The sequence below is a fragment of the Aphelocoma coerulescens genome, chromosome 4 (assembly GCF_041296385.1).
Source record: "Aphelocoma coerulescens isolate FSJ_1873_10779 chromosome 4, UR_Acoe_1.0, whole genome shotgun sequence".
Lineage (NCBI taxonomy): Eukaryota > Metazoa > Chordata > Aves > Passeriformes > Corvidae > Aphelocoma > Aphelocoma coerulescens.
The window spans coordinates 32,862,817-32,890,223 of record NC_091017.1 but is presented as its reverse complement, the minus strand read 5'-3'; the positions used below and the strand labels follow the sequence as shown (position 1 = coordinate 32,890,223).

Here is a 27,407-nt window from a genome sequence, read left to right as displayed (position 1 = left end):
GGGCGGGGCAGGCGGGGGGGGGGGGGGGCGGGAAGGGGGGGAAAGGAAGATCACAGAGAAAAAAATAGCATATATTTCCCCTTTCAAAATTAGCTTAGTGTGAGGTGGTAAAACTGGTCTCACTGGTTTGTAGGGGACACTCAGGAGGTCAGAACTGCACTATAAAATCCTTCTCAGCCCCCTGCATAACAAGGTAAAAGCCAAGCCAGCTTCCTTGCAGAGTTACTTGGCCAAATTCTTATACCAGGCAAGCTCAAATCACCCTGGTCAGCAAGCTAAGCCTTGCTGTAGGGGAATAGTAGTTCAAGGGACAGTCTCAGAGAGTGTGTTGGGATTGGAGACTTCCTGATAAACCTCCCAAATGTTTTTTGTCTGGATTCTTACGTTCCCTAGGTCTTAGACATCTAGAAAGAGCAAAACCTCCCCTCTCCGGCCCGCACACAAACCACAGTGGCACAAGAGATGCTGCACATTGTTCCTTTATGAGAATACGGTGTTGATGTGAGGGGATCCTTTCCTCAGCAGGGCTGGCAACTCCTGCAGAAATCACAGATGTGTCAGGGGCGAGTCTGACCCAGTCTCTCTAAGCCCACCCCACACCTTAGCACAGGGGCTCCAGGCACATGCAGAGTGGGACAGCCCTGTCAGACTCTAGGCGCCCCAGGTCTTGCCCCTCTCCTTCAGCAGGAGGGCAGAGCTTGCCTCAGGAGTGGGGACCATGCCAGCACTGGGCCCTGGGGCACTGCAGGGTGGCAGAGGAGTCCCTAGCAGGACCTGCTCCAGATGCTACTCACTTCTTTCCCTTCATAAGCTTCATTCACAAATGTATCACTCTTGGGGGGAAGCTCTTCCTCCTCCTCCTCATCCTCTTCCTCAGGATCACTTTCACGGTGGTACAAGGTCAGCACCCGAGTTGAAGCAGTGCTTGAGGTCCTGAAGAGGGAAAAATGTACACTGAGAATAGCATGGCCATCTCCTAGAGATGGGGCAGATCCCAAAGTCCTGCCACAACCCCTGATAATAGCCTGCTGGGGTGACTGGAGCTTTCCGAGCTTTCCACATAGCCCAGGAGTGCATCAGGACTCCACACTGTCCCTGTCCCTCTCTATTCCCAGTTGTACCTGGCCCAGCCCAGCCCCAGAGCTCACCTCCTCCGCCTGTCCCGCCTCCGCATGTAGGCCAGGGCCCCCACAGCAGCAGCAGCGAGCAGCAGGAGCACGGCCACCCCCAGGGCAATGGGTCCTGCGAGGGGCTGCACCTCGGCCTCCTCGCAGTAGTCGCCACGATAGCCCAGGGCACAGTGGCATGTCACTCGGCCAGCCTCGATGGCGCAGTCCCCGCGCAGGTTGCATGTCTCGCTGCTGCAGGGCACAGCCCCCAGCACCTCCTCTGTGCTGGGGGGTACCACGAAGGGCTCTCCATGCTCCTGGGGGCCAGGGGCTGCCGACAGGCTGGGGCTGGGCTGCCAAGGCCAGGGTGCAGCTATGGATGAGACTGGTTTCTGTTCCTCTATGTGGGACATTCCTGATGGTGCCACTGCAGGCACCTGCGTCCCCACCTTCACTGAGGCGCCTGGAGGGATGGGCACAGATCAGCAGAGATGCGGGTAAGACCCCGTTCCCAAACTGGGAGAGACTGGGCAGGCTTCCCTGTGCCAAGGACCCCACCACGCCCTGGCTGTGGGCAGGCACTCACAGTCAGACTCATCGGAGCCGTCGGCACAGTCGGAGCGCCCATCACAGATCTGCTCTCTGGAAATGCAGCTCTGGAGGTCGGGGCAGGCCTGGAGTGGGGCCGGGCAAGGTGGTGCCAGCGCACATGCTGCCCCATGCACCAGGTGGTATCCGGGAGAGCAGCGGCACTGCCGCCCGGCAGGGTTGGGCAGGCAGAGCTGGGCACAGCCCCCATTGCTCCTTGCACAGCCATTGGTGCCTACCAAAACAGCGCTGGTTAGCCCGGCCACCACAAGGCACAGCTGAACCCCACAGATGTCCTGGGCTGGGGCAGTCCCAGACCCACCTTCCTGTGAGAACTGGCTGTAAATCCTCATGGCTACCAACTCCTGCTCCATCGGGAACCACCAGTTGTCAGCCTGCTCCAGCCGGCTGTGCCAGATCTTGCTGGAGCCTAAAGACACATGGGGTCAGCACTGCTCCACCTCCTCCCACAGGGGTGCCTGAGATGGGAGGTGGGGGTCCCCTAGCTTGCCCTTCACCCCACAGAGGGCCAAGCCTGCACCCCAGAAGGACTGGCAGAACCCCATGTCCTAGTGCAGTAGTAGTGCTTTAGTGTCCTAAAGCACAGCGAACAGACCTACCATTGGTAGAGGTCGTGCTCCAGAGCAGAAAGCCTTCTCCTATGGCAAAGAGTGAAAGACCATGCAGCCCTTCCCGCACCACCCGGAAGCGGGATCCATCCAGCTCAACACTGCTGATAGTACCTCTCTCTGCAGGGCACAGATGGAGAGGCTTCAGTGTGGAGACAGAGAGGGCTTCAGGCTGCCCCTCAGGGCTGTGCCAGGCTGTGCTTTGTGGACCTAGTGCCTGCACCGCTGCTATCCCCAGCAGTGCCCTGGCTCAGCCCTCACTCACCATGGTCTGCCCAGTACAGCCTGGAGCCAGCACCCCCAAAGGCAAGGCCAGTGGGAGCCCGGGCTCTCCTCCAGACTGCTCTGCGGCCAGTGCCGTCCATGGCCGCACACTCCACCACAGCACCATGCCTGTGGCTGCCAGCTGCTGTGACAAAGCACATAGTGGAAGCACGAGGGCACAGTGCCAGCCAGGCAGCGCCCTGCAGCCCCTCGCTGAGTAGTGCCAGGGCCCACCGCCCCCTGGGAGCTGCCACGTGGATGCTGGGTGGCTGCCCCCCGATCCAGTAAAGGTTCCCACTCAGCCAGTCCAAGGCCAGGGATGTCACCGTGCCCTCCACAGCTACTGCCTTCTTCCAGGACAGCCGCCCCCAGTCCTTCAGGCGCAGCAGTCCAATGGAATTGCTTCCCACCTCTGCAAAGTACAAACTCTTGTCTTTCACTGCATAGTCAACAGCTGTCAGGCGGCTCACCTTGGCCAAGGGCAAGGCCCGGTGTGGGGGAAGCCCTTGGGATCCAGCTGTTGCAGGCAGATCCTTCAGGTAGACCTGGAGGAAGAAGGCAGCACTAAGATGGGGACCCCTCTTCCTTGACAGCGGTGAGAACAGCAGCCCAAAGGGCTGGCTCCAGAGGATGCTACCTGTGCCACAGCTGCCGGTGACACCAGGAGGGCAAAGGCTGAATCTCGGATGGGCAGGCAGGTGGTCTCGTTGGCGGCCAGCATGAGCCTGGCAGGGCAGCGGCACTGCCCAGTGTGCCTGGCGCTCAGCAGGCACAGGTGGGAGCAGCCGCGCGTCTCACACGGGTTGGGGGCTGTGGGGCGCAGGGCCGGATGCATCACCTGCGGGACAGCAGGCTCAGCCTCAGCTCCATCAGCACCCGCCAGCAGAACTGAGCACTGCTGACACCACACCATGCTCCCAAGGCCCACACACAGCCCAGCACGGGGCAGGATGGTGAGGCAGAGATGCTCCAACTGGACCAGAGACACCTGGCCACAGAGACTGCTGCCCAAGGACCACTGGGATGGGGGTACAGCTCCCAGTGCCTCTGCACTCAGAGGACAACAGGGCTGTGCAGGATGGGAGATCAGCAGCGCTGGCACAGCATGGTTTGGGGCTCCCCAAGTAGGTACCTGGAGGCCGTGGGGCTGCCCCTGCCGTTTGAGCAGCACGGTCCTGTTCTTGCCGCTGGCCTTGTCCACCTGCTGCACGGACCATGTCTTCCTCTCCGACCAGTAGAGCTGCCCCTCGCACACAGCTGCCGCAAAGGGGCTCCGGACCCAGCGCAGCTTCAAGACCTGTCAGAGAGGCCGTCAGTGCCCACCCCCGTCCCCATCAGGGCCCTGTCACCAGTGCCCCACCACACCTTCACACTGCTGCCGTCCAGATGTGCAGAACCAACACTGCCCAGCTTCTCATCCAGCCAGAAGATCCTCTGGGTGGGGAGGTCAAGGGCCAGTGCTGTTGGCCAGCCCAGTCCCTGGGCCAGCAGCACGTGCCGCCGACTCCCATCCATGCTGGCCTCCATCAGTCTTGCATGGCTCCCCACCTCTGACCAGTACATCAGCCTAGTGGGAAGAGAGGTGCAGGCCTATGGCCCTGACACAGCATCATTCCAGCACCAAGGCAGCCCAGAAAAGCAGCCTTGAGCTTCCTATCCCATCACAGATGTATTGAGAGCTCCATGCAGGGCAGGGCAGGTGTCCCACAGTCCTGACAGCACCAAGGTGAGGGCATCCCACCTCTTCCCCAGCCTCTCACCTGCCTCCATGGAGGAAAATGGGGCAGGGCAAGGATGGCAAGGAGGTCCCCATACCCCATTGTCCCAGACTTACCCTGCCAGAGGCTGGAGCACCAGAGAGTGGGGCTGGTCCAGGTCTCCATCCATCACCACAGTGTACTCTGGTATCCCTCGCCAGGCAGCCCCCAAGCGAGTGGCGAGCACCTGCCCTGCTGCCCCATCTGTCCAGTACAGGTTCCTCCCAAGCCAGTCCACTGCTATACAGTCTGATCTCACACCTGAAAGGCATCCAAGAGGCAGAACCTGTGTGGGGTGACCGCTGCATGGCCCTTTGGCACAGTGCTCCCAGCCCAAGTCCCTTCTATGCCAGGAGCTCTGGCTCCTCCCAACCTTGCTCCCACTAGCACTTCTCCACATAAGGGATCACCGCTTGGCACCCCACTGCAACCTGGAGACTGCACAGGGACAGAGGCCAGCCTTGATAACTCCTTGTTGTCACAGCCCACCTTTCACCAGTGTGCCTCTCTTCCCCGAGTTGAGGTCCTGCCAGTGGATGCTCTCTGTGGCCAGGTCCATCCAGAAGACTTTCCTCTCCACCAGGTCATAGTCAAGTGAGAAGACAACACGATCCTTGTCAGTGGCCAGCACCACCTCCTCATGCCCACTCCGTAGGCCATAGGACAACACCTCAGACTGGATGGCCACCAGCAGCTTGGGCTCTGGTCCTGGGGCAACACAGACCCTGCTCAGCACTAGTGGTCCCAGCACATGCAGGCAAGGAACACAGCACTCACAGGCACTGGAGCTGGAACTCAGCCCTACCACACAAGATGTTCTCAGATAGTGCAGATGGATTTTCAGACCAGCCATGGGCTGGCAAACAGCAGCTCACAGCTAAATGGGGCCTGGGAGGCAACGTGGCAGGGGGGACAGGGCCATTCACAGGACTACAAGGTTCCCCATGGGCAGCAGACACAGGGGGACAAGTATCCATGAACCCCTGGTGTACCTTAGAGGGCCAAGGATCCTCAGTGCTGCTAGGCCACCCCAGGACTTACCAGTGAGTTTGCAGACGTGGCCATCGGGCTCCAGCAGGTAGCCAGGGAGACATCCACAGCTGTAGGACCCTGGGGCATTGAGGCATGTCTGGCTGCAGGCTCCCTCCCACTCCGTGCACTCATCTATGTCCATGCAGGACAGACCATCCTCAGCAAGCCGATAGCCTGGGCCACACCAGCACCGCTGTGGGGAAAGGGACCATCAGCTGCCCACCCTGGGGACACAAGGCTCCATTCTGCAGCTGGGCCAGGGCATCATGGCATGGCAAGCCTCTGCCCCAGGGCTGCTGGCACTCACAGGGCCCTGGGGCGAGGGGTAGCAGAGATGAGTGCAGGACCGCTGGCAGGGCACAGAGCAGTTCCCCCCCTCGTCTGAGCCATCCGCGCAGTCCTGCCGGCCGTTGCACACCAGGGATGCATTCAGGCAGGACCCCAGCCCGCAGGGGTACTCGTGACTCTGGCAGGGAGCAGGCTGGCCTGCAGGGACATGTGGAGAAGGCTGCCCTGAGCCTCATCCACCAGCTCCTTTTGCTCATCTGGGGCAGATTTAGCCGGTCCCAGAGGCTGCCCAGAGCTCACTGCAGCCACATCCAGAGCTGTGCCAGTAGCCTGGCTTCAGGCTATATTAACCCAAAGGCCATTGGCCCCTACAGGGAGAACAGCTAATCAGGACCTGGAGCCACCACAGATGCTGGGAATAGGCAGCCAGCATACAGGGCCCTTCACCTCAGCACAGACACATACCCATCTCCCTCTGTGCTGGGCACCCACCAGCCACCCCTGGGTGAGACAGAGGGGAGAAAATCAGGGTGTTGCTCACAGCCAGCCTCGTCACTGCTATCTGTGCAGTCAGTCTCTCCATCACAGCGCCAGACATCAGGGATGCACTCATGGGCATGGGAGCAGCCCCACTGCCGGTCCCCACACAGCCCTTCCTCCCAAGGACAGCCCTGCAAGGCAGAGGGTGAAAAAGGCTACCAGCCCTCCTGGGCATGAGTGGGGACAGGCTGTCCACTCACCTGCTCGTCTGAGCCATCCCCGCAGTCAGCATCACCATCACAGCGCCAGGCCTCCGGCACACACTCCCCGCTGTGGGAACACGTCACCTCACCCTCACGGCAGAGCAGCGGCCGGGGCACAGCACAGCCCTCCTCATCTGAGCCGTCCTGGCAGTCGTGGTCACCATCACAGTGCAGGGCCAGGGCCACACACTGCCCACTCCGACAGGCAAACTCAGCCAGACCACACTCCTTCAGCACTGTGGGCAAAGGCCAGGACTGAGCAGGGGCACTGTCCTCATCCTCTCAGCAGGTTGCCCTGGGCAGCGTCTGCTCCTGGACCCACAAGAAACCTGGTGCATCCACCTGTGGGGCAGGCAATCCCAGAAGCCCGTCCCATCCAGCCCCAGGGTCTCACCACAGCCCTGCTCATCAGTGTGGTCCAGGCAGTCAGCATGGCCATCACAGAGCCAGCTCTTGGGGATGCAGCGGGTGGCAGCATCGCAGCGCAGGGCACACTCCTGTGTGGGGGTCCAGCAGCCTGTCTCATCCGAGCCATCGGGGCACTGTGGCACCCCATCGCAGCGCTCTCCCGCCCTGACGCACACGGCTCCGCTCGCACAGTGGAAGGCCCCTGGGGAGACAAGGGGCTTTGCACTGCCTGCAGAAGGCCGCCAGGGTGCCCAGACCCTGTGCTAGCCCTCCAGTGACCTAGAAAGGCCCCACAAGTGACAGTGCTTGGTCCCTCCTAGACAGTGCATCTCTAGCAGCCTAGGTCCTGAGCAAGGTGATTGTGGCAGTCTCAACTCAGCCACATCTACATCACTACGGGCAGAGAGACCAACTCTGTCCTTTTCCAACAGCACCTTGAACCCAGTGCCAAGCTCAGAAGGAACCAATATGTCACATCACAAGCATCAGATCCCAGGACACAGACTTTACCAGGACCCTGTCCCAAAAACCCCACCAGGAAGCAGCCACAAGCCCTGGCACAGGGTGACACAGCTGCACAGGGGACAGAAGAATGGCTCCTACCTGGGGTGTTGCAGAGCTGGGCACACCCATCCTCATCAGAGCCATCTGCACAGTCCTTCTCCCCATCACACAGGTACTCCTGGGCCACGCACCCAGTGCCATCACGGCAGAGCACATGCGTGCGAGAACAGGACAGATGGAGAACTGAGGTCAAGGGGTGTGCCGGGCTGGACCGGAGGGGTGGGGTAGGTGTCACTCCCCATGCAGAACTGCTTGGGCGTGGGGTGGTAGTGGTTGGCTGTGGGGCACTGATCTTAGTTGTAAAAGACCGAGTGGCTGTGGTGCTGGTGCTGGCTGCCTGCACACTGATAGGCTTGGTTGGTGCAGTCTGGGCAGTGGTTGGTGTGGTCCGGGCAGTGGTTGGTGCAGGGGTGGTCTTCTTTGATGTGGACTGTCTGGTGGTGGTTTGTGATGTGGTAGCCTTGCTGGTTGGTGCAGGAGTAGTGGTGAGTGCCGTGGTGGTCTGGCTTGGCGGCGGTGTTGTGGAGGTGGTAGCAGTAGCAGTGGTGCTTGTGGTTGTCCTCATAGTGGTTGTCACAGGTGGAGGGAGTGGCATGGCAGTCCCTTTGCTTGGTGGAACTGGCAGAGGATTTGGGATTTGTTGGGGCTGTGCCCTCCCCACACTCCAGGCACCTCCCAGAGCACCCCACATGGCCACCAGTAGCCAGGCACCCTGCCCCAGCTCAGAGCAGCACAGGCCACCCAGCCTGTACAGGTACATCAGGTACAGCAGCAGTGCCAGGCACAAAACCACAGCCGCTCTTACCAGCCTGCAGCTCTGAGCCCACGAAGGCCACCGCTCCCTGCACACCTGCTGCCGGTATGGACAGCACGAGGGCCAGCGTCCTCCGGTCCCACAGCAGCAGAGCTGTCCCATTTGCCGACACCAGGTATGGCTCAAAGGCGGCCATGAGGCCATGGGGCCAGCTGGGTGCCAGGGTGACTGCTTGCCGCTTGGTCAGACTCAGCGCCTGCAGGCCTGTGAGGCAGAGGCATGGTAGGACCTGGAGCCTGCCCGCACCCCTCATGGCCGCCCCTGTGCCGCACAACCCACAGCTATGGCAGGGACCTCATGGCTGAGGCCAGGGACTCAGCCACAGGACACAGCATCCTACTGCCCAGGCAGGGACATACTGCATGTAGGGCATGGCTGATCACTCCTGCCTACATCCACTACCTCCACTTCCTGCTCCAGATACCACTAGGGCTCACCCAGGGCTGAGCTCCAGATCACGCTGAAGGCTCTGCTATCCATGGCTGCAGGCAGGTCTCCAGGCCATGTCTCATTCCAGGCATCCCACGGAGCACCCCCCGCCAGGCTCAGCTGCTGCAGGGGCTGCCCGCGGGCCAGCCAGTAGAGAGCACCACGCTGCCAGTCCAAGAAGAGGTGTTGGATGCTGCTGTGAGCACGGTGCAGGATGCGCGGGGACATGTCAGATGTCTGGATCACCCCGATGTCCCTCCGGTTACATGCGAGCCAGTACAGGTCCCCCGAGCGGATGTCCACACGGGCAGAGCACACTTGGCAAGAGCAGGCAGGCAAGCAGTTACGAAGCTGCCCCATGACCCTGTGCCTCTGCCTGGGTGCCCCTAGACCCTAAACCCAGGGCACAGCTGCCCACTGCCTCGACATGGCCTCACTGTGGGCACCACCAGCCCACTGTGCTCTGCACCCAGGAGATCCTCAGGCCTCAGGGAACATCAGGAAGGGGACGGTGCCCTCTATCACCCCGTAGGGTCTCACCTGGCAGCCCAGTCACAATGGCCTCTCTCCTGCCAGGGTGGCCCACAAGACGCAGCAGAGTCCCATGGTCATCTGTCCCATAGAGTACTGACCTCTGCCAGTCCACATCTTGCAAATGGAAGGGCTCCTGCCACTCCTGCACCTGCTTGGTGTGTGCTCCAGGGCCCACATGCACCAGGGAGATGGCCTTTCCTGATGCATACACAATGGACAGCTCTGCAGGGCATAAGGGCAGTGTGTGAGCACAGCCCCAGGGACACTGGACAGGGTCACCAGCACGAACCAAGACAGAAATGTCACAGCACTGCTGTGTGCCGGGAACCTCATCCCAGCAAAGCCGCAGCCCCTTACGGCCCTCCTCCAACTCCCACATGGATGTATACCACCCCAGAGAGCCAGACCCTGCTCACCTGCACACTTCCCCGAGGGCAGGAGGAAGAGGCCCTCTGGACACGCACATTTGTACCCCTGAGGGTGCACAGGGGACAGAAGGCAAAGGTGACTGCACAGACCCGGAGCACATGCAGCAGTGTCCCCTGGGAGCAAGAGGATGTTAAAAAATTAGGCAGTCATGACCCCAATATCTCTCCTTATCTCCAAAAACCACAGTCTGTCCTGGGTCTGGAAAAGGGCTGGAGGCAGGGTAATGATGTCTCATGAGTTAAGAAGGCTCAGGTCTACCCAGAGCCATGGGCCTTGGCAGCTTTCCTACAGTTTTATAGGTCCCCTCTGTACCAACCACACAACCCCTCGTCACAGGACCAGGCAAACCATTGGGCACGATCTGGTGAGCTTCAGGACCCTGTGAGCCTTTCCTAGCACCCAGGGATGTAGTGGGGGTTGCTGCCATGCTGCCAGCCCTGCAGCAGGGCAGCACCTACAGGGTACTCACGGGGAGGCTGCTGCAATGCGTGCAGCACAGTGAAAGCTGAGATAGAGGCACGGAGCAGCACTGCGTGCTCCTGGGGAGAGGCCCAGGTTGCTGACACCAGCTCTGTGCCATCGGTCCAGAAGAACCGGCTCTCAAACACGGCCAGGCCCAGAGGCTCCGTATGGCTCCGCAAAACAGCGTGGAAGGAGTGGCGCCCGCTGCCATCCACCCGCAGTGTCTCGATGGACTGGGGACAAGGCAAGGCACAGTGCCCATGTGGCATCCCCAGACCCTGATGCTTCTCCTCCCAGCCCAGGAATGTATGCCAGACCTAGGCACCACTCCCTGCTCCCTCCCATGCTTTGGCCATGGACACAGGGGAACCAGGGCCACCCTCCCAACTCCCACCTTATCATCCCTCTGGGTGGGAGAGAGCGCCCTCATCCCTACCTCCTTGTACTCGCTGATCCAGTACAGCCTGCCAGCCACATGGTCCAGGCTCAGTCCCACAGGCTCCTCCATGGACACAACTGTGAGCTCCCGCCGGTTTGAGCCATCCATGCCAGCTGCAGCAATGACTGCCCGGCCCCTCTGCCCACGGTTGACCCAGTACAGGGACCTGGGGGCAGGCACTAAGCACCCACTTCACAGCATAATACCAGTGCTGCCATAGACCCGCAGCCAGCATGACACGGTCAGCACCAGTATCGTGATCCCAGGAGCCTGGGCCAACCCTGGCTCGTTCACTGCTCACCTTGCAGCTGGATGTACTGTCAGCTGCTCTGGTGCAATGTCCTTCCCCAGCACTGTCACATAACCCCGGCCATCGCCCAGCCCAGCACAGATGGCTGGAGGATGGCTGCTGGCCCAGTACAGCTGCCCTGTGAACCAGTCCACGGAGATGCTGTTCACCTCTCTGGCATCTGTAGAGACAGAGCAGTTTTAAGGCACACCTGCTCCAGAGAGTGAGGCAAACCCAGGTTGCCCCTTCCTCTATACAGGAAAAGCAGTACTGGGCTGGCAGGCCAGCTCTCAGCACCCATCTCAGCCCTGCTACAGGACCCAGCAGGCTTGGTCCTCCTCACCTGCATAGAGAGGCTTTGTGCCTTTCCCTGGGTGGTGAACACGGAGCTCTCCGTCCTCTGTCAGCCAGTAGTAGGTTTCTCGGAGCAGGTCATACACCAGGGCGCGGGGTTCGGTCTCAGTGGAGAGCAGGGGCCGGTAGGCTTGGGTCCGTACATCCAGAAGGGCCAGGTCCTGCCCCACGGCCACCAGGATCTGTGTTGCATTGTCTGCCAGGGTGAGAGGCAAGTCACTCATTGACCAGGGACATGGCCAGCTAGGGGCACTGCCCGGCCCATCAGCCAGCCTGGGCTCCCCTCCTCTCCCTACCTGCCACTTCACAGGCGGTGCCATGCCGCAGGGTGTAGCCCTGGAGACAGGCACAGCTGAAAGTACCCGGGGTGTTGCTGCACAGCTGGCTGCAGGGGCTGTACTCCAGAGAGCACTCGTCCACATCTGCACGGATAGGTGAGATCAGCAGCCTGCCATGGAGCTGCCGCAGACAGTATTGCCACTAGCTCCCCTGCGACTACAGGCAGGCTCTCTAGATACCAGAACACGGGCCTCAGCCCCAAAATGCACCAGCTGCTGCTGGGACATGATCTAGACACAATCTTTATGGGACCGGGTGTGATGCACAGGCAGGAGCAGGACAGAGGCATGGGCTCCATAGAGACTGCTGTCAGTGGCCAAGGCCACATTTGACCGAAGCACATGCACCCTGACCTCCCCTTACCAGCACAGCTTTGCCCATCTGCCTGCAGCACCCAGCCAGCCCCGCAGGAGCACTGCACTCCCCAGTGCGTGTCAGCACACGTCTCTGCACAGCCTCCGTTGCGTACAAAGCAGCTCCGACCTGGGGGGACACAGCAAAGAGTGACAGGAGGCAGGACAGCTCCGTGAATCCCCTCCCCCTGGCCCCACCCAGATGGGCAGCAGCCAGCAGCTGCATGTAACTCACCGCATGTGCTGGGCTCATCAGTGCCATCCAGGCAGTCATCCTTGTCATCGCACATCAGGGACTCCAGGATACACTTGCCCTCATCGCACCGCACCATGCCAGGTGTACAGGGGGCTATGGCACACACAGCTCATGTCAGCAGGGCAGGCCAATACCCTGGGCACAGGGGAAACCATGGGTCCCAGACTCTTGGGAAGGCCCTGCAAAGCGTCAACAGCTTCCTGGGAAGCTTGTCACCATCCCAAGGGAAGCTGGAGCCCAGGAAAACAAAGTACTCCCTAATTCACACATGGCCCAGACAGGTCTCACCCTACTGAGGGGCATCCAGTGTTCTTGCTTACCGCAGACATCTTCATCCGAGGAATCACCACAGTCATCAATCCCATTGCACTTCCACTCAGCCATGATGCACACCCTGTTCCTGCACTGCCACTGCCCGGGCAGACAGGGCTGCTGGGGACACCCCTCCTCGTCCCAGCCATCCTCACAGTCTTGGTGCCGATCACACAGCTCCCAGTGCGGGATACAGTGGTGGGTGCCAGGACACTGCACCTTCTTTGTCCCGCACACTGAGGAAACAGCGCAGCACTCACCAGCCTGCCCTGCATCCCGAGCCACCCCCCCTCAGAGCCCCCAGCAGAGAGTACCTACCACAGTCCTGCTCATCAGAGCCATCCAGGCAGTCAGCGGCACCATCGCAACGCCAGCTGCTAGAAACACACCGGCCATCATCACACTGCCAGACATGGGGGTCCCCGCCACAGGCAACATCTGCAGGGACAACACACAGTCACTGGGACCTACTGCTGTGGCAGAACAACAAGGGTCCACTTCATCCTGGAATGGGACAGGTGCTGGCAGAGCCCAAGGAACATAGGTTCCAGGGTGTGTTCTCATGCCACAGATATTCCCAAGGATCTCTGGGGCACATAGGTCCTTGCAGGATGCCACACAGGCAGAGCTAGCAAAGACAGATGCCTCCGGCTTGTCTTGCCCCGCCACTCCCCAGAGCACCAGAGCCCCTTGATGCCCATGCAGCACAGCCCCCAGGCCACCCCATGACAGTGGATGGGTGCCAGAGTTCCCCCACTCACCGCACCGCTCGTCCGTGCCGTCAGGACACTGCTGCTCGCCATCGCAGAGCCAGGGAACGGGGATGCAGCCGGCAGCGCAGGCGGCCTGGCGTGAGGCTGCACACGTGGGGCTGGCGGCCGCTGCGGGCAAGAGGGAGCCGGGCCCGGGATCAGGCGGGGCGGCCGCACCGGGCATCAACCTGCACAGCCCCCCGGCAGCCTGGGGGTCCCAGCATAGCCCAGCGCGGGGAGGGACCGGTCCCTTCCAGGGCCACCTCTGCATCTCCTCTGGGTCTACAGGGAGAACTGGGCCTCTCGTCCCCGCTCAAGGAAGGCAGGGATCCCCCAAGCCGCTAGGCAGCGGTACGGGGCCCCTCGGGGCGCAGGGGTCCCCATGCTGTCTGGGTGACAAGTATGCCACAGGGGGCAGGAGCACATCACCGGGGGATGAATAGAACGGGAACATCCTCGGTGACAGGGACCCCCCCAGTGCCCATCGTGGGGGGATGAGGAAGCTGCCCTGATGCGGCGGGCGCCCACCGCAGCCCCTCGGGATGAGGCAGGAATTTCCCTCCCCACAGGCCCGCCCCCCTTGGTCCTGGCTCACGGGCGCGGCGTGTCCCGGCGCCAGCGGCGCTCCCGGCCAGCGGCAGCAGCGGCGGCAGGAGGATGCTGAGGAAGACGAGGACCCGGCCGAGCGGCGGCGGGGGACGGCCCATGGCGGCGGCGACGGCGGGGAGGGGCGGCTCCGGGGGGCCCGGCCGGCGGAGGGAGCACAGAGCCGCGGCCGCCGCCTTTATGTCCGGGCGCGGGCGGCCATTGGGCACCGCGGGTACCGCCCGCCGCCCGCAGAGACCCCCGCCCGCCCCGCCGCCGCGGGAGCTGCTCCGGAGAGCCCCCCGGCCGGGACGCGGGGATCGCCGACTCGGGCGGGGCAGCTGCGGCCCCGGGCCGGGCGCTCTCGGGACCCGCCGCCCGCCAAGAGCCGAGGGGTGCGGAGGGACCCCTGGCCCCCGCCCCGCCTGGCCGGGCGGGGGTTGTTGTGAGAGCCGGCCGTGAGAACCGGGCCCGCAGCACCTGCGCCGGCCGTGGGAAGGCAGCGGCAGCCTTGAACGCGGGGGCACCCCCCGAAAACTGGGGGCTGCGCGCACCCCCCGGCCGGCCGGCCTCGACCTTGAGCGCTGTGAAAGAGCCGCTGGAGCACAACAAGGAGAGGGAGGGCAGCGACCGAGGGAGGAAAACAGCCCGGCGAGAGGATAAGGCACCTGCCACTGCCTGGGAAAGGAGCACCATCCACCAGGCAAAGCGGGGGAATCGCCCAAGCCGCGGAGATGGCCCCGGGGCACGGGAGTTTGCAGACCTCTCGCTACACACCCGGGGAAAACTGCCGGTGTGCTGCCCCTCCATCCCTTTTGGCTTGTCTCCCGGCCAGCTGCGTGTGGTGGTGCGAGTGTCCATCCACCCCCAAGACTGGTCTGTATTCCAAGCACATCCATGGCCTGTGGGTGCTGTGCACTCATCCTCTCCAGCCTTCCCATCAAACTGCCCTGCATGAGAGCTGAGTCTAGAAAGTTGCTGCAGTGGGTACACACTTACTAGCACCACTGTCTTTCTGTGAGACGTTCTGGCATGTACATGTTTTCTGGCTTGCTCAGAAAGGGAAAGCTCCAGGATGATCTCCTGCATGCTACAGAAAAGATGGTACCAGCCACAGGGCTGGCACAGGTAGGGCTCTGACACAGCCAAGTCAGCTGGAAGCTCAGAGCAGAGACACCCTCAGGCAGATGGAAAGACCAAGGTGTTGCACAGCTCTGGGTCAGGAGATATTTGTTCCAAGGTGTGGTGTCCACACCCAGCTGTCCACTCTCTCTGGGCAGCATTCCAGTAGCTCTGGGCAGTTTACTTCCTCAGGCACTTCCCAGGAAACACAAGTGTGCAGATCCCTGGGATGATGACCACCCTTGTGGCAGGAACTTCAGGCAAAGTGGTCCTAGTGGTCGGGGAAGAGAGTAGAAAGGACAGAGCAGTATCCAGGCAACCCCAAGACTATCCAGAAAGCTCCCACGCCCTCCTCACATCTGTAGGCCAATGCTGAGATTTGTGTTAGGTCCCTGGGGATGTGTCCTGTACCCTAGGTCTGCCACCCCACAGTGTACTCACACCACCAAAGCCATAACTCCTCACACTGGTTGGCTGGGAAGGGCAAGTGGAAGCAGAGGGACTGTGGAAAAGGGTCCAGAAGTTAGTGGGTGCAGTGGAAATGCCCAGTGCACCTGAGCATTAGCTTGGGAATCTGGGGCAGCAGTGAGGGAGAGGAGACCTGGTGTGTCCAGCCCCTTAAAATGCAGGAAATTTTTTTTGAAGCATGATTTAAAGTCAAAATATTTTACACACGTGTATAGATAAAAGAACAAACAGGTATATGTATGTATAGACAATAGCCCAACGTACATAATTATATTTATACGTACCTACAGTGACTTCTGCTCTATGAGGTACTGATTGTTTTTTTCTGGACTTCGGAAGAGATTTTTTTGATATTTTCTGGGTTTTCTTTACAGTTCCATCAGTGGGGAAGTCTCCTTTTCTCACTGACATTTAGATTCTCCCTTCTCTGCCTCCAAAATCTAAGGGGGGCTTGATGATAAGAAAAGGCTGGCACCAAAATGAGCGGGAGCAAATCTGTGCTCATGTGAACAGCAGCATGAAAAATGCTATTAAAAAGTTTAGCACCATGTCCCAATAACACCTCTAAACTATTCTGAGTACAGCAAAACCGTTTTTTTTTTTTCAAATATCCAAAGGCAGTTTCACATTAAATAGTATGATTGATTTTATATTGTTCATAGAAAATTACATGTATCCTTTCTGCTGTGTGATTGATCCCATTCTCTTTTTGTTATTGGTGTATTCCTGTTCCTTTTCAGTAACTTCTAAGCAGCCTTTTCCTAAAGATAACAGAAATCATGCTGTTAAAAAAAAACAAAAACAAAAAAATCTGTGGGACACTCGGCCTCCCATCAGTTATCAAACTTCTGCAATCTTGTTTCCATAAAGAAAGGACAGCTCTACTTGCCTCTGTGCTGTGTGGCCTGACTATACTCAAAATTAAACTGCCGGCAATCTGTTGACTAAAATTTATGCCAGTGGGAAAACTGGATTTCATGAAATACCTATTTCTTCCTAGGAAATCATCCTATTCAATGCTTAAATTAAAAATAAATAAATAAATAAAAAGAGAGCATTACAAACTACCTTTCAGAAACTGAAGCTTTTTCCAGGTAACAAAAACCCTTTTTCAATCCTGTGCTCCCAAGAACTACAACTCCCGTTTCAGGGTCTGGCCCACAGCCACACTGACAGCAACATTCCCATGAGACTTGCAGGGTGGTGCCCTGGTCTGGTGCCCAGACTCCCTGACATATCAGGTAATCTCAGTAACTCTGTCCTGGGACAGCCTGGCAAAGTCGGTGACAGATGCCACGCCAGAGGGATAGGAAATGGTGGGAGACATTGTCTTTCATTTGTCATTTTTCTACTTTGCTGTCTTAGCAGTATTGTCTTTCTTTTGCTTAAGTGTCCCTCCAACCTACACCCTTGCGGCCAGCTCAGTGCCCAGCAAAAGCAAACAGGGATGGTGGCAGCACCTGCCTCAGGGGGTATTTTAATGAGGAACAGAGTGGTCTCACAAGTGGCACCTCCAGCCTCCGAGAGCCTCGGCACAGGCAGGAGGTGCACCAACACTGAGGCTTTTGGTTGGGAAATCCTCCCATGTCCCAAAGGCCAAACAGCTTTGAAAAATTCAAGTTTACAAACCTAAGGCACTACTGGGGAGAACTGGGAAATATTAGGACCTGCTATGATAACAGCCTGGCAAGATGCTTAAAGAAACAGTGTTGTTTACCACAGTATTATTTCCCTTAATTAAAAGGGGTTTGAAAGGAACAACGTTCAGGCCATTTGGAGGACTAATTTTATGAATACAGTAAGGAAACAATTTCTTGTTCTCAGCAGTTAAAAGAGCTACATGTTTTCAACACCCTAGGCAGGTTGGAAACTTGATGTGTTTGCCTTCATGCTTTTTATTTCAGAACACAACAGGGGAGGAAGATGTTTTTAAGAAGCAAGTGAATTATCAGGATAAGGAAATTGAGACCGTTTTGAGCTTTCATTGATTTGGGGAAATAAACCCCCAAGGTACTGTCTACTGCCCTGAAAGGTTCCAAAAATATTTGCTTCTTTTCAAAAAACTCTAGGCTTGTGATTGTATCTCCCCCACATCCTTGTCACCCTACTGTTCCCCAGCCCGCTGAGAATTAACTGTGAGATCTGGGAAATATGGAGAAGGAAATCACGACCTCCACTTAGAGATGCCGCAGTTCTCTCACCGTCTCCCGTCCGGGCTTCACCCATCAGGATCCGCCTGTGGTGCCTCTCCACGCCGCCACTGGGGAGCAGCAGAAGGCTGCAGGAAGGTCCTGCCTTGTTCTGCTCTCCCAGGCTCGGTGAGTTATCCACGAATCCTGGAGGGAACGGAGAAGGAAATCAGGATGTCCACCTGCAGCTGCCATAGCCCATGCTCAGCCTAACAGCAGCCCTGTCGCACACCCCAACTTTCAGCTTCACAGCTTGTCACCACACCCTGCTCAAAGCTTCCCTGCACCTTGTCTCACCTGGGGAGGCGGGACAAGGTGATACAGTTGCTGCAAGAAGGCCAAGCCCAGGTTTATCCCAGGACAGGATGGTGGGGACAAGTCTCCTCGCCTGGGTAGCTCTGACCTGGCTCTGGGGTTCTGATCCTTCCACACTGGGAGCAGGAAGGAAAAATTACTGCCAGCCTGCACCAACAAGGCAGAAGCATCTCCCCAGGACTGCAGGCATGCAGGGCTCTCTGAGGTAGCTGTGCTAGGAGGACACGAGGGGCCTGCCACTTGGTGGCACACACATTCATCTCTGTGTATACACACACACATATACAGACAGATGCATATACAGATTCACATACACCTATATGGATGCTGAAGGACTGTTTCCAGTCCTTTGATACCCTGCTTCACTGAGGTGTCTCCTGCCAGGCAGGTCCATGAGGTCAGTGTATCCGGGACATGATATTTAGAGCAGGGTGAAGTGCTGCTGTTCCCCATTGCTGCAGGGCATGGCCAAGAGAGTGGGAAGGTGAGCAGCCGGTCCCTGAGCAGTTGAGAGTCCCCTGCACAGATGGGGGAGATTGCCTGTGAAGATTGAGCCTGTGGCTGGAAAAAGGGCAGAATTCACTGCTGCTTATAGTGACTGGGATTGAATTCATCATTATGGACACCTTGTCAGCCATCATGAGCAGTGGCTGACCCTTCACTGTCTCCTCTGGCCTCATTTCTGTGTCCCACCATGCTTTCTGGCACAGTGCCTCCACTCTTGAAAGCAGCCACACTGTCACACACACTTCTTGCTCACCCCTCCAGCCAGTCCTGCTTTCAGGCAAGATGCCACCTTGCACCGATGTGTTTCTAACTTTAGTGACCAGGGTCTGGCCATTTCTTCCTTTTTCCAAGGAAACTTGGAAACTCTTTACCACAGAAAAAAAAACCATCTGGCCACACCTTGCTCTTCTCCAAAGAAAGTAAAACTCTTCACAAACATCCCCCCCACCCCCAGAAAACAAAAAAACAAACAAAATACCCCAAACAAGCAAACAAAACAAAAACAACAACAAACAACAACAACAAAAAACAACCCCCCAAAACAAACAACCCAACAAAACAAAAAAAACCCAACCCAACTCACACAGCATTTTCCCATTCTGTTTTCCGTCCTCTATTTAATAACTCCAAATTCTTCCTTGTCCATACCCCATCTCTAGTTCCGCACACATCCCTTCAACACAAGAGTGAACAGCCCAGGTAAAGATGCTTTCTCACTGTATTCCCTGGCTGACCTCATTATCTAACAGAGTAAAAACTCAGATAATGAGAAAAGGTCCTCCTCTACCAGAAGCAGCCAATCCAACATTGCTTTGCCATCACAGATACCAGTTATCTTCACATCACTGCTTTTAGCTGCTTAGTAAGGCACACCAAGAAAAATAATTGTCTTTGTCATCTCTCTCTAGATGCATATAACTTCACAAGAAAATATCTGATTCACCATTGCTTGGAAAACTAGCCTGGTTTTAACATGCCTCCAGAACAGTTCCTCCCCACCCACCTTTGACCAGATTTCTTTGGGGTTTTTTTAGAATGGAGTTTGGCTTTCTGATTTCCAACTGCCTGCAGAGTTTTCCTCATTCTTTACATACTGAAGGCTGCATCTGCACTTGGCTACTGACACGAGACTCAGCTGGAGCAGGTAGCAGGTATATCATGGCTTCTCATCCAACCCACTCATGCGTGTTCCCTCCGTGAACACCATGGTGCAGGTTGGGATCTAGGTGCACTTGGTCCTCACTCCCAGGAGCATAGTTGGTGTCCTGGACCAGGATGCCCCCCTTGTCTCATGATGTCACCCTGGAGCCACTGATTCCTGCTCTCAGTGCTTGCATTAAAGTCTCACCTGCTTTGATTGCTCCAGGCCTGGGGTGACAGTGCAGCCCACTGTGATGTGAAGCACATGGTGAAGCCACTCTCCAGGAAGCAACAGCAGACCTCATCCTCTGCCAATGCTTTTCAGGGTCACTTCTTTAATGACTGAGCAGTACTGAGAGCTGCAGGGAGACAAAGGAGGCTATAAAACAGGCCAATCTGCCCTCCTCTCAGGCTATCACAGCTGATCTTACTTACTGCCAGTGAGCAGTAAAGCATTATAACCCTGGGACAGCCTGTGCTCCACATATTATCCCCTTTCTTATTCCCCGAGGAGCTTGGAACAAAATTAAGGTGGAAAAAAAAAAAGCCACAATGAAGAAGAAATTATGCTTAAGGAAAAGAGAACTGGGAAAATGTGCAGTTCTCCCTGCAACCTCATCCAGGTTTCAGTGATCAGCATTTCTTGAGCCGGACATTGTGTCTCCTTCTAATAGCCCTTCATGGCTTTTTCTTCAAGGTATTCCTTTTTGAACTCTTACAAACCTCAATATCAAAACAGTGGAGACTTCCTCCTCTCAGTTCTGTACTGTGGAAAGAAACCAGCTCCACTTGCTTCCTTCTAACAGGACACCTGAGAGCTTAACAGGGTGAAAGACAGTTCCTCCTTGCCCGCTCACATCTGCCCTCTCAAGGTTGAATATACCTACCCTGTCCATGGTGTAGAAACCATCCCAGACCTTTAAAAATCCTTGGTGCTCTTTGGCACTGGGGAGACCATTGCTGGGCAGAGCATCTGAGCCATGGGCACACCCTGGCTGCAGATGAACTGCAGAATTTCCATTTTGTTCCTTTCCTAGACATTCCAAAGGCCTGTCTCAGACAGGATAGGGGTTAATCCATGCATTGACATCCTGAGAGCTGCAGCTGGCAGCCAGGTGCCTGTGAGATAGGACATCCCTGCTGCAGCTGGCATGTACTTGCACAGCTTCCTGTTGACATCCTGCTGGGACATGGCGTGGCCCACCCTCATTCTTCAGCCAGAAGTGGTGCTTATCACCTTGCACCATCATCTTGGGTCTGAGCCCAAGCCCAATGCAAATCCCAGATGTAGGATTTCATGCATAGGAGTACTCCTGGCATCCCTACCTCTACCACACAGTGAATTGTCACATATTTCCAGGCTAATTCTTCTCCAAAAGCTCTTTGGGGCAACCGAGAACACATTGTGTTAAACAACCAAGTTACCTCAAGCTGGCAGACACAGAGAAGGATGACAGGAGCAGGTTAGTGCTGACCGTGAAAGCTCTCCCATTGCCTCGCAGGATGCTGCTCTTCCGCATCAGCACTTGCACGTACTGGAGCACATGGCACAGTGCACTCCAGGGGAGAGAATGGCCAGTGCTGCAGACCCAAACTGCTTTAAAATATATGCACATGTGCTTTTGTTCTTCACAGCCCATTCATGTCTTCCTTTTTGATTGGCAGTGCTGGAAATGATATCAGCTGCATTGGGAATTGTGCCTTGCTGTCTGCTTCTCATACCACAGGAGCTTAGAAGACAAGAATGAGTGTGGGGTTCCAGGAATGCCATGCTGACATCAGGCTGGCCACAGATCACCTTCAGTTTATTAGCCTGGGAGGCCCAACAGTAGTGATCATGCTGGCTGGACTTGGTACAAATCTGGTCACTTCCCAAGCACAGTTTTGCTTGGGGACTTTTGTCACTTTCCCCTCTCCTGCTAGGCCTTGGGACTTTAGGATTAAGAGATGAAAAGCAGCAAGATGGGGTCAGCCCCTGGCAGTATGGCATCACCATGCAGCCCCTGCTTCCAAAGTCAATCACCAGCAGCAATCACCAGTTCCTCTTACCTAGCAGATGCCAGGAAGGTGGGCAGTGGGAGCAAGAAGGGCAGCAGTTCAGGCAACTGCAGCTATTTGCTACTGTAGAGTCGACATTTTGTGACGGGCTTTGCTATGTGCTGCATTTAGTCTTTACTGCTGAGTGTCTGTTTGCCTTGAGCCTGGAACCAGCAGAGAAATTCCAATGCTCAAGCAAAGGGGAGGAGCACTCCATGAAAATTTGATGGGAGCAAGAGACATAAATAGTCAGGGTTTGAATTCCTCCCTGGAAAAACATTGCCTAAGTCCTTTGAACAAGACTGCAAACGTCTCATGCAGGATGGGCATTTTGGCTTTATTTCATCATTCATGGCAGCTTTTGCTCTCTGCCAGATCAAACTGCACTGCACACAGCTTCACACTATCTGGGCTTTTAGCCCCATGAAAAACACTGCTGCTGCAGTACTGCCCAAAAACAGGCACCCAGGGAGCTGGGGCTGCATCCAGAGCATCTTGCTTAATCTCATGAATACCAGTCCCTACAAAAATAGAAACAATTGCCTTCTCACAGAGGAGCTTGCTGTATCAAGTTCCTAGTGCTCACAGCAACCAAGTTAAATTAGTGTTATATTTGTGGCTGGTAGATTAAATTGTTTCTTTCCTGTAATGTTAAATAAATAAGGGACTTCTTTTGTGTTTTGGTGAGGTACGAGGCTTGGATTGTCTTCTTACCTTTATGACATACTATGCCCACTTAATTTTTTGCATTGATGACATGGAAATTGTGCTTGAAGCCAAAAATGTTTGTGTTTGCCATACATAGCAAGTGTGTTGGCAGAGAGGTTGGTTCAGCTAATCAAGCAGCCCACGTTATTTAAAACAATCCTAAAGTCTCCAGAGCTTAACATCTGGGACAACTCTGCTGCTGCCATGTCAAACTCACTAGGATGAGACTGGAAACAACTGGAGGAGAGAGCCCTGTAGCCATGACTCTGACACTGCCTCAGTTTTCTCATACGAAGTATTCAAATGGGCTTTGGAGGCTAATTCCCCATCCCAGGGCAGGGTTTTAATTTCCAAGATGCAGTCTTCCTTTCATTTAACTGCCAGAATTTTAATTTAATCAACTTTAAATGAATAAATGCAAAAGATGTTGCCTACACTACTGCTCCTTGTAACTTAACCTTGTCTCGGGTGGCTGTTGGTAAGATGCCCCACAAGCTCTCCCTGGAAAACCTGAGGGAAGATTTTTAAATCTCCTGTAATCTGGCCTGTCTGTTCCAGCGGGATGCCCAGAAGCTACCAAGGTCCTGATTTTTAAGGTGTGCCAGGCTTTTCTCAGAGACTGGCAGTCTCCCAGGAGGTGCCCAATGCATGGGGAAATGCTGACATCCGCCCTCCAGGGCACAGCAACCTTTCTGGAAGTGGTCTGTCTCTGAATTTTTCCTTCAGAGCAATGTAGGAGTGTCAGCATCGAACATTTGGTTGTTCCTTGGAGGGACTGTGCCAGTAAATCCTGGGACATAAAGAATTGCACTCATTTTCTCCTTTCAGGGTGGCACCCTCTTTCATTCTGCCCAGCTTACTCTGGTTTAACCCCTTTTCCTACAAGCCTACTGGTCAGCCACTCTGTGAGTCCCTTTCTCAAAACCTTTTAAACCCGCAGGTCAACAGCCAGCCATAAGCCAGCATTAGACCCAAGCACAGGGTCTCCAAAATATCCTTGTTCCAGGAAGATCAAGCCCAGTAGAAGCAGCAGAGTTCCTGGCAGGACCTCACCTCATCTCTGCAGTGCTATCAAACAAAGATATGGAGCATCAAGGCAATGGGTTGCTGGCTCTGCTTTCCAGGGAACCACTAGCTTTTCTTTTGTCCTGGGCACCCTTGGGACGTGCTCTTGCCATTGCAAAGGAAGAGCTTTGCAGGGAACAGTAGGCTTGTGACCTTCAGCACAGCTCTCCTGCAGTGAGTGGATGCTGCCAGTCCCTTTGGAAAGCCCTGTGGCTGGCTGTAGCATATATCTACAGCAAACTAGAGCTCTGGGCAGCCACAGATTGCGGCATCTAGCACAAATACATGGCCCAGCTACATTTTTTTTTCTGGGAAACAAAAATGTGTGAGCCTTGGGACTATGACTATTGGGCTCTAGCTTCACAGGGGTGTAGCTGTGCTGATCCAGCCAAATATGTTCCCTGTAGCCTTGTGGCTTTTTGGGAAGTACCGAAGGGCTGATGACACCACCACGGGCAAACAGCACTGCCTAAGCTTGTTAGGAGGGAGATAGCTCATGGGATGCTGTCATACAGGAGATGCTGGGTGTGATTGTCATTGCATCCCTCATGATTGGGGTGAGAATCTGTCCTGAGCAGGCTGTGTCTTACGGAGATATCAGGGTCAAGAAGGGCAGCCCAAAATTTCAGCATGTGTGAGCTGTCCACATATCTAATGCATACCTCACCACAGTCTACAGCTTCCTCGCGTGGGGAAGAGAAGAAGCTCACAGTGATCTCCTCTCTGTGGTGACCTGTGGACAGAACCTGAGGGAACAGCATGAAGTTATGTCAGGGGAGGTTTAGGTTGGGTATCAGGAAAAGGTTCTTCACTCAGAAGGTGGTTGGGCACTAGAACAGGCTCCCCAGGGAAGTGGTCACAGCACCAAGGCTGACAGAGTTCAGGAAGCGTTTGGACAATGCCCTCAGGCACATGGTGTGACTCTTGGGGCTGTCCTGTGCAGGGCAAGGAGATGGACTGGAGAATCCTTGTCATTGCCTTCCAACTCAGTATATTCTATGACTCTATGATTCTACACCAAGATATAGATTGCCTTATTCATGAAGAAAAAGCACATATTTAACCCACCATCAGGGCCTCCATCTCCAATTAAGGCAGTCCCAGGCCCTTTGGGGAGATGATAAAAGCAATAAAGAAGGCAGAAAGTAATTGGGAAAAGCTCAAGGGCTGTGAAACCTCCCCCCTATTAGCTGCACTTGCATACAACCTGCCAGGCTCTGCGGTCATTCAGAGATAACCCTGGGGTTACACACCCAGGAGCTCAGTCTGTCTGAGCCTGCCAGCATCTCCCAGCCTCAGTGAGAGCCCCAAACCCAGGCAGCCTCCAGGGCAGAGCAGAGCAGAGCAGAGCACAGCACAGCACAGCACAGCACAGCACAGTACAGCAGGACTTCCAGAGGCCATGGTAAATAATTGTGGCTTATCAGCCTGGCAGCAAAAAGTAAAACAGCAGTAGTGAGACTTCCATCTTGCAGGACTGCCATGAAACCAGCTGCCAGATGTTTCCTCGAGTGCATCTGCCTATCTCTGGAGGAAGGGATGAAGTAAGATTCTCAGTCTCAGTGCAGACACCCAGGGTTTGCTGTTATGTAGCTGCTGCTGAGCCATACCAGCCCGGCAGGGCACAAACATTTCATCCCGAGGATACCTGAGAGACAATCAAGCACCTGCCAAGGCCTGGCCGCATCCCAGCAGGATGCCAGGGAAAAGTTTCTTCACAGATGGGAGTCTGACCCCAGCCACCTGAGAGGGACATGGGAGCCTGGTGGCTCCTCTCTCCAGCTGCAGCTGAAGATCAGGCAGGGGTCTGTGCTCACTTTGTGCTCCAGGGCTGCAAAGGCACAGGTACAGAGCTCACCACACTATTCAGCAGCCGTGCTCAGCATAAATCTGGTACTTGTTTCCATCTGAGGCCTAGATATAAACTTGGAAGCTGTAGAGGCTCTTCCCAATCACTCTGCCTGACTTCAAAACATTGGCAAATAACTTCTGTCATCAGAGCATTACAGATTGGATTAAAACATTGTAATATATGATATTTCTGTGGGTGTTGGAATTAGTGGCATTTATTGAATGTTTAATGTACTGCCTAACAATTCAATACTTTAAAATCAAGTGAAAATTATCATTGAACATTATAGAATACAAGAGAATAGTAAATTCTGGAAAGAAATACCAGTCATATGGGGCCAGATCTGCTAAAGAGCACAGTCACATGCTCACCATCTCCATGTGATCAGCAGCAAGTACAGACTTTCTGCTCCCCATGCAATGAGGGAAGGGGATGCTCCAAACTAGGCAGGGAAAGGCCCCACTGGGTCCTGTACCACCTACCACAGGGGAGTTTCAAGACCTTGCTGCAGATCCCCTGTTTCACCATCTCAATCCTGCCATTGGGCAAAGCAGAGGGACTTCTCCCATTGCCTCAGTCCTGGGCAGAGTTAAGGTGATTTAGTCTGAAATTCCTTGATGTTCCATTTCTGGCTTTCGGCTACACTCAGTTTCTGCACTTCTGTGAAGGTAGCAAAGCTTTCTACTGCTTCATTCAGCCCTTGTTTCACTTTGCTCCACTACACGGGGAAGAGAGAATGGAAGCAAAGTGGGCCAGGAGCAGAAAGAAGGTGAATGCTGGGATACTGTTTGCAGTTGGTTTCCCAAACATTTGAGTTTGTGAATAGGATTGCTGGCAGAGAACTTTTGGCATGTTATATTGCATCTCCACTGGATATGAAACAGGCATTTTACCCAATGGACAGTGCCAGTCTTTCAGCCTCTGCCGAGCTGAGGCTCCCACATTCCTCTTGCGTCTGCAAGAAGGGAACTACGGGTTTCTGCTGCCATCCTCCAGGCCTGCCTAGAGGGAAAGTCTGAGTTAGACTAAACTCTGTGGTAACAGAGACCCTGAGGAAAGGGCTGCACAGAGGCACTTGCTTAAGGTACAGCTTCTTGTGCCTGAGGTGGATCAGCAGCAACCTCCCAGGAAGTCCAGACAGTAAGGGAAAAGGAAATCTTGCAGTCCCCAGAGGGATGACAGAGAAGCCACAGTGCTGCTTGCTGGAGGCATCTTCTGGGAGGCGTTTGCTCACCATGTTTGTTTGAAGCCTGGAGCTAAGACTGAACTAATCAGACATTAGTGCTGTGCACCCCAAAGAGCACCCACAACCAGCACAGGGCACTTGGCAACAATGCCCATGGAGCACAGGTCTTTGTTGGCTACAACTGCTCAACGTGAGCAGCCACTTGCTTTTTCCTCCAAGCTGACTCCAGGGGGAGACTGAAAGGCATTAGACAACTAAAAAAAATTAGAGAGAGCTTGAATATCCTTTTTCACAAGACGAAAGGAAGAGCAAGATAGGACGACGTTTACTTATAGGTTAAATACTAGTCTCCAATACTCACATGGCACACAGTAGCTGGCTGCCACGTTGTTTGGTGCTGGGCTTATCTAGCATGCTTCTCCCAGATGCCAGCCCATGCCTGTCTCTTGCAGACTCTAGCTTGCCCCAGAAAGGAGTTTGCCTTATCTTGTGCTGGGACCCATGGATCAAGATATCTCAGACAACCCAGTAAAAGAGCTCAGGAAAGCTCAGGGGCTTCTTTTGGATGATCTTCGGTCGCTGTCAGACCTGGTCACTGAAAGACAAACTGGGTCACAGCCTCTGGTAAAAGCAAAACTCATCCAGCATGGGAAAGGCAAACCATGAAGGAGCCTCCAGGCACTGCTCCACTCTTTGGAGCTGAAACCTGACTTTGATCTGCCCCTGAATCTACACCTTGCTCTGATGGCAATGTCTGGACTGGCTTTAGGTCAGACGCTTCAGCCCAAACTCCAGATTGCCTGTGGACAGGATGATTATAAACACCACCACAGAGTCCTGTGAGAGACAGAAACTTAGGAAAACCATCTTTTCCTCTCTCCCTACAACGTTTCCCAAACTAGGCCAACAGAATAGCAACTCATGATGAGAATGCTATGGCTGGCTGTATCTCCAAAACCTCACCCAAGGAGGCAAAGACTGAGGCTGGGGAACTTGGAAGGGCAGCACGGAGAGCTGTTCCTCATCACAGTCCTGGGACATCCCAGAGGGAGGCCAGGGAGGGCTGTGCACCTTCTGGGGCCCTACCAT

At 55.4% G+C, this 27,407-nt stretch overlaps 1 protein-coding gene across 1 annotated transcript; it reads right to left on the bottom strand.

Annotated features, from left to right (window-relative positions):
- Window positions 1-463: 463 nt before the first annotated feature.
- LOC138110144 (low-density lipoprotein receptor-related protein 2-like) lies at window positions 464-27,407 on the bottom strand. The gene is made up of 36 exons (XM_069014867.1): window positions 27,282-27,407; window positions 23,948-24,026; window positions 17,521-17,655; window positions 13,740-14,327; window positions 13,154-13,273; window positions 12,711-12,830; window positions 12,401-12,628; window positions 12,060-12,173; window positions 11,835-11,954; window positions 11,429-11,554; window positions 11,122-11,328; window positions 10,791-10,959; window positions 10,487-10,655; window positions 10,058-10,283; window positions 9,576-9,701; window positions 9,166-9,381; window positions 8,634-8,942; window positions 8,188-8,400; window positions 7,422-8,000; window positions 6,805-7,020; window positions 6,408-6,646; window positions 6,209-6,338; window positions 5,687-5,865; window positions 5,389-5,572; window positions 4,837-5,055; window positions 4,425-4,608; window positions 3,956-4,157; window positions 3,723-3,887; window positions 3,228-3,428; window positions 2,592-3,135; window positions 2,318-2,446; window positions 2,020-2,127; window positions 1,696-1,932; window positions 1,149-1,572; window positions 795-933; window positions 464-537 (listed from the first exon to the last, which is right to left on the bottom strand). Exons 1-36 carry the CDS (start codon window positions 27,405-27,407, stop codon window positions 481-483), a joined length of 7,527 nt encoding a protein of 2,508 aa, XP_068870968.1. The 3' UTR covers window positions 464-480.

Coding starts and splice junctions, on each gene's coding strand:
- LOC138110144 (XM_069014867.1), bottom strand. CDS start 27,407: ATGGTAGGGCCCCAGAAGGTGCACAGCCCTCCCTGGCCTCCCTCTGGG. Junction 12,831..13,153: donor CGGCACGGACGAGCGGTGCG/GTGAGTGGGGGA, acceptor TTGTCCCTGCAG/ATGTTGCCTGTGGCGGGGAC. Junction 10,284..10,486: donor GGATCAGCGAGTACAAGGAG/GTAGGGATGAGG, acceptor CCTTGTCCCCAG/TCCATCGAGACACTGCGGGT.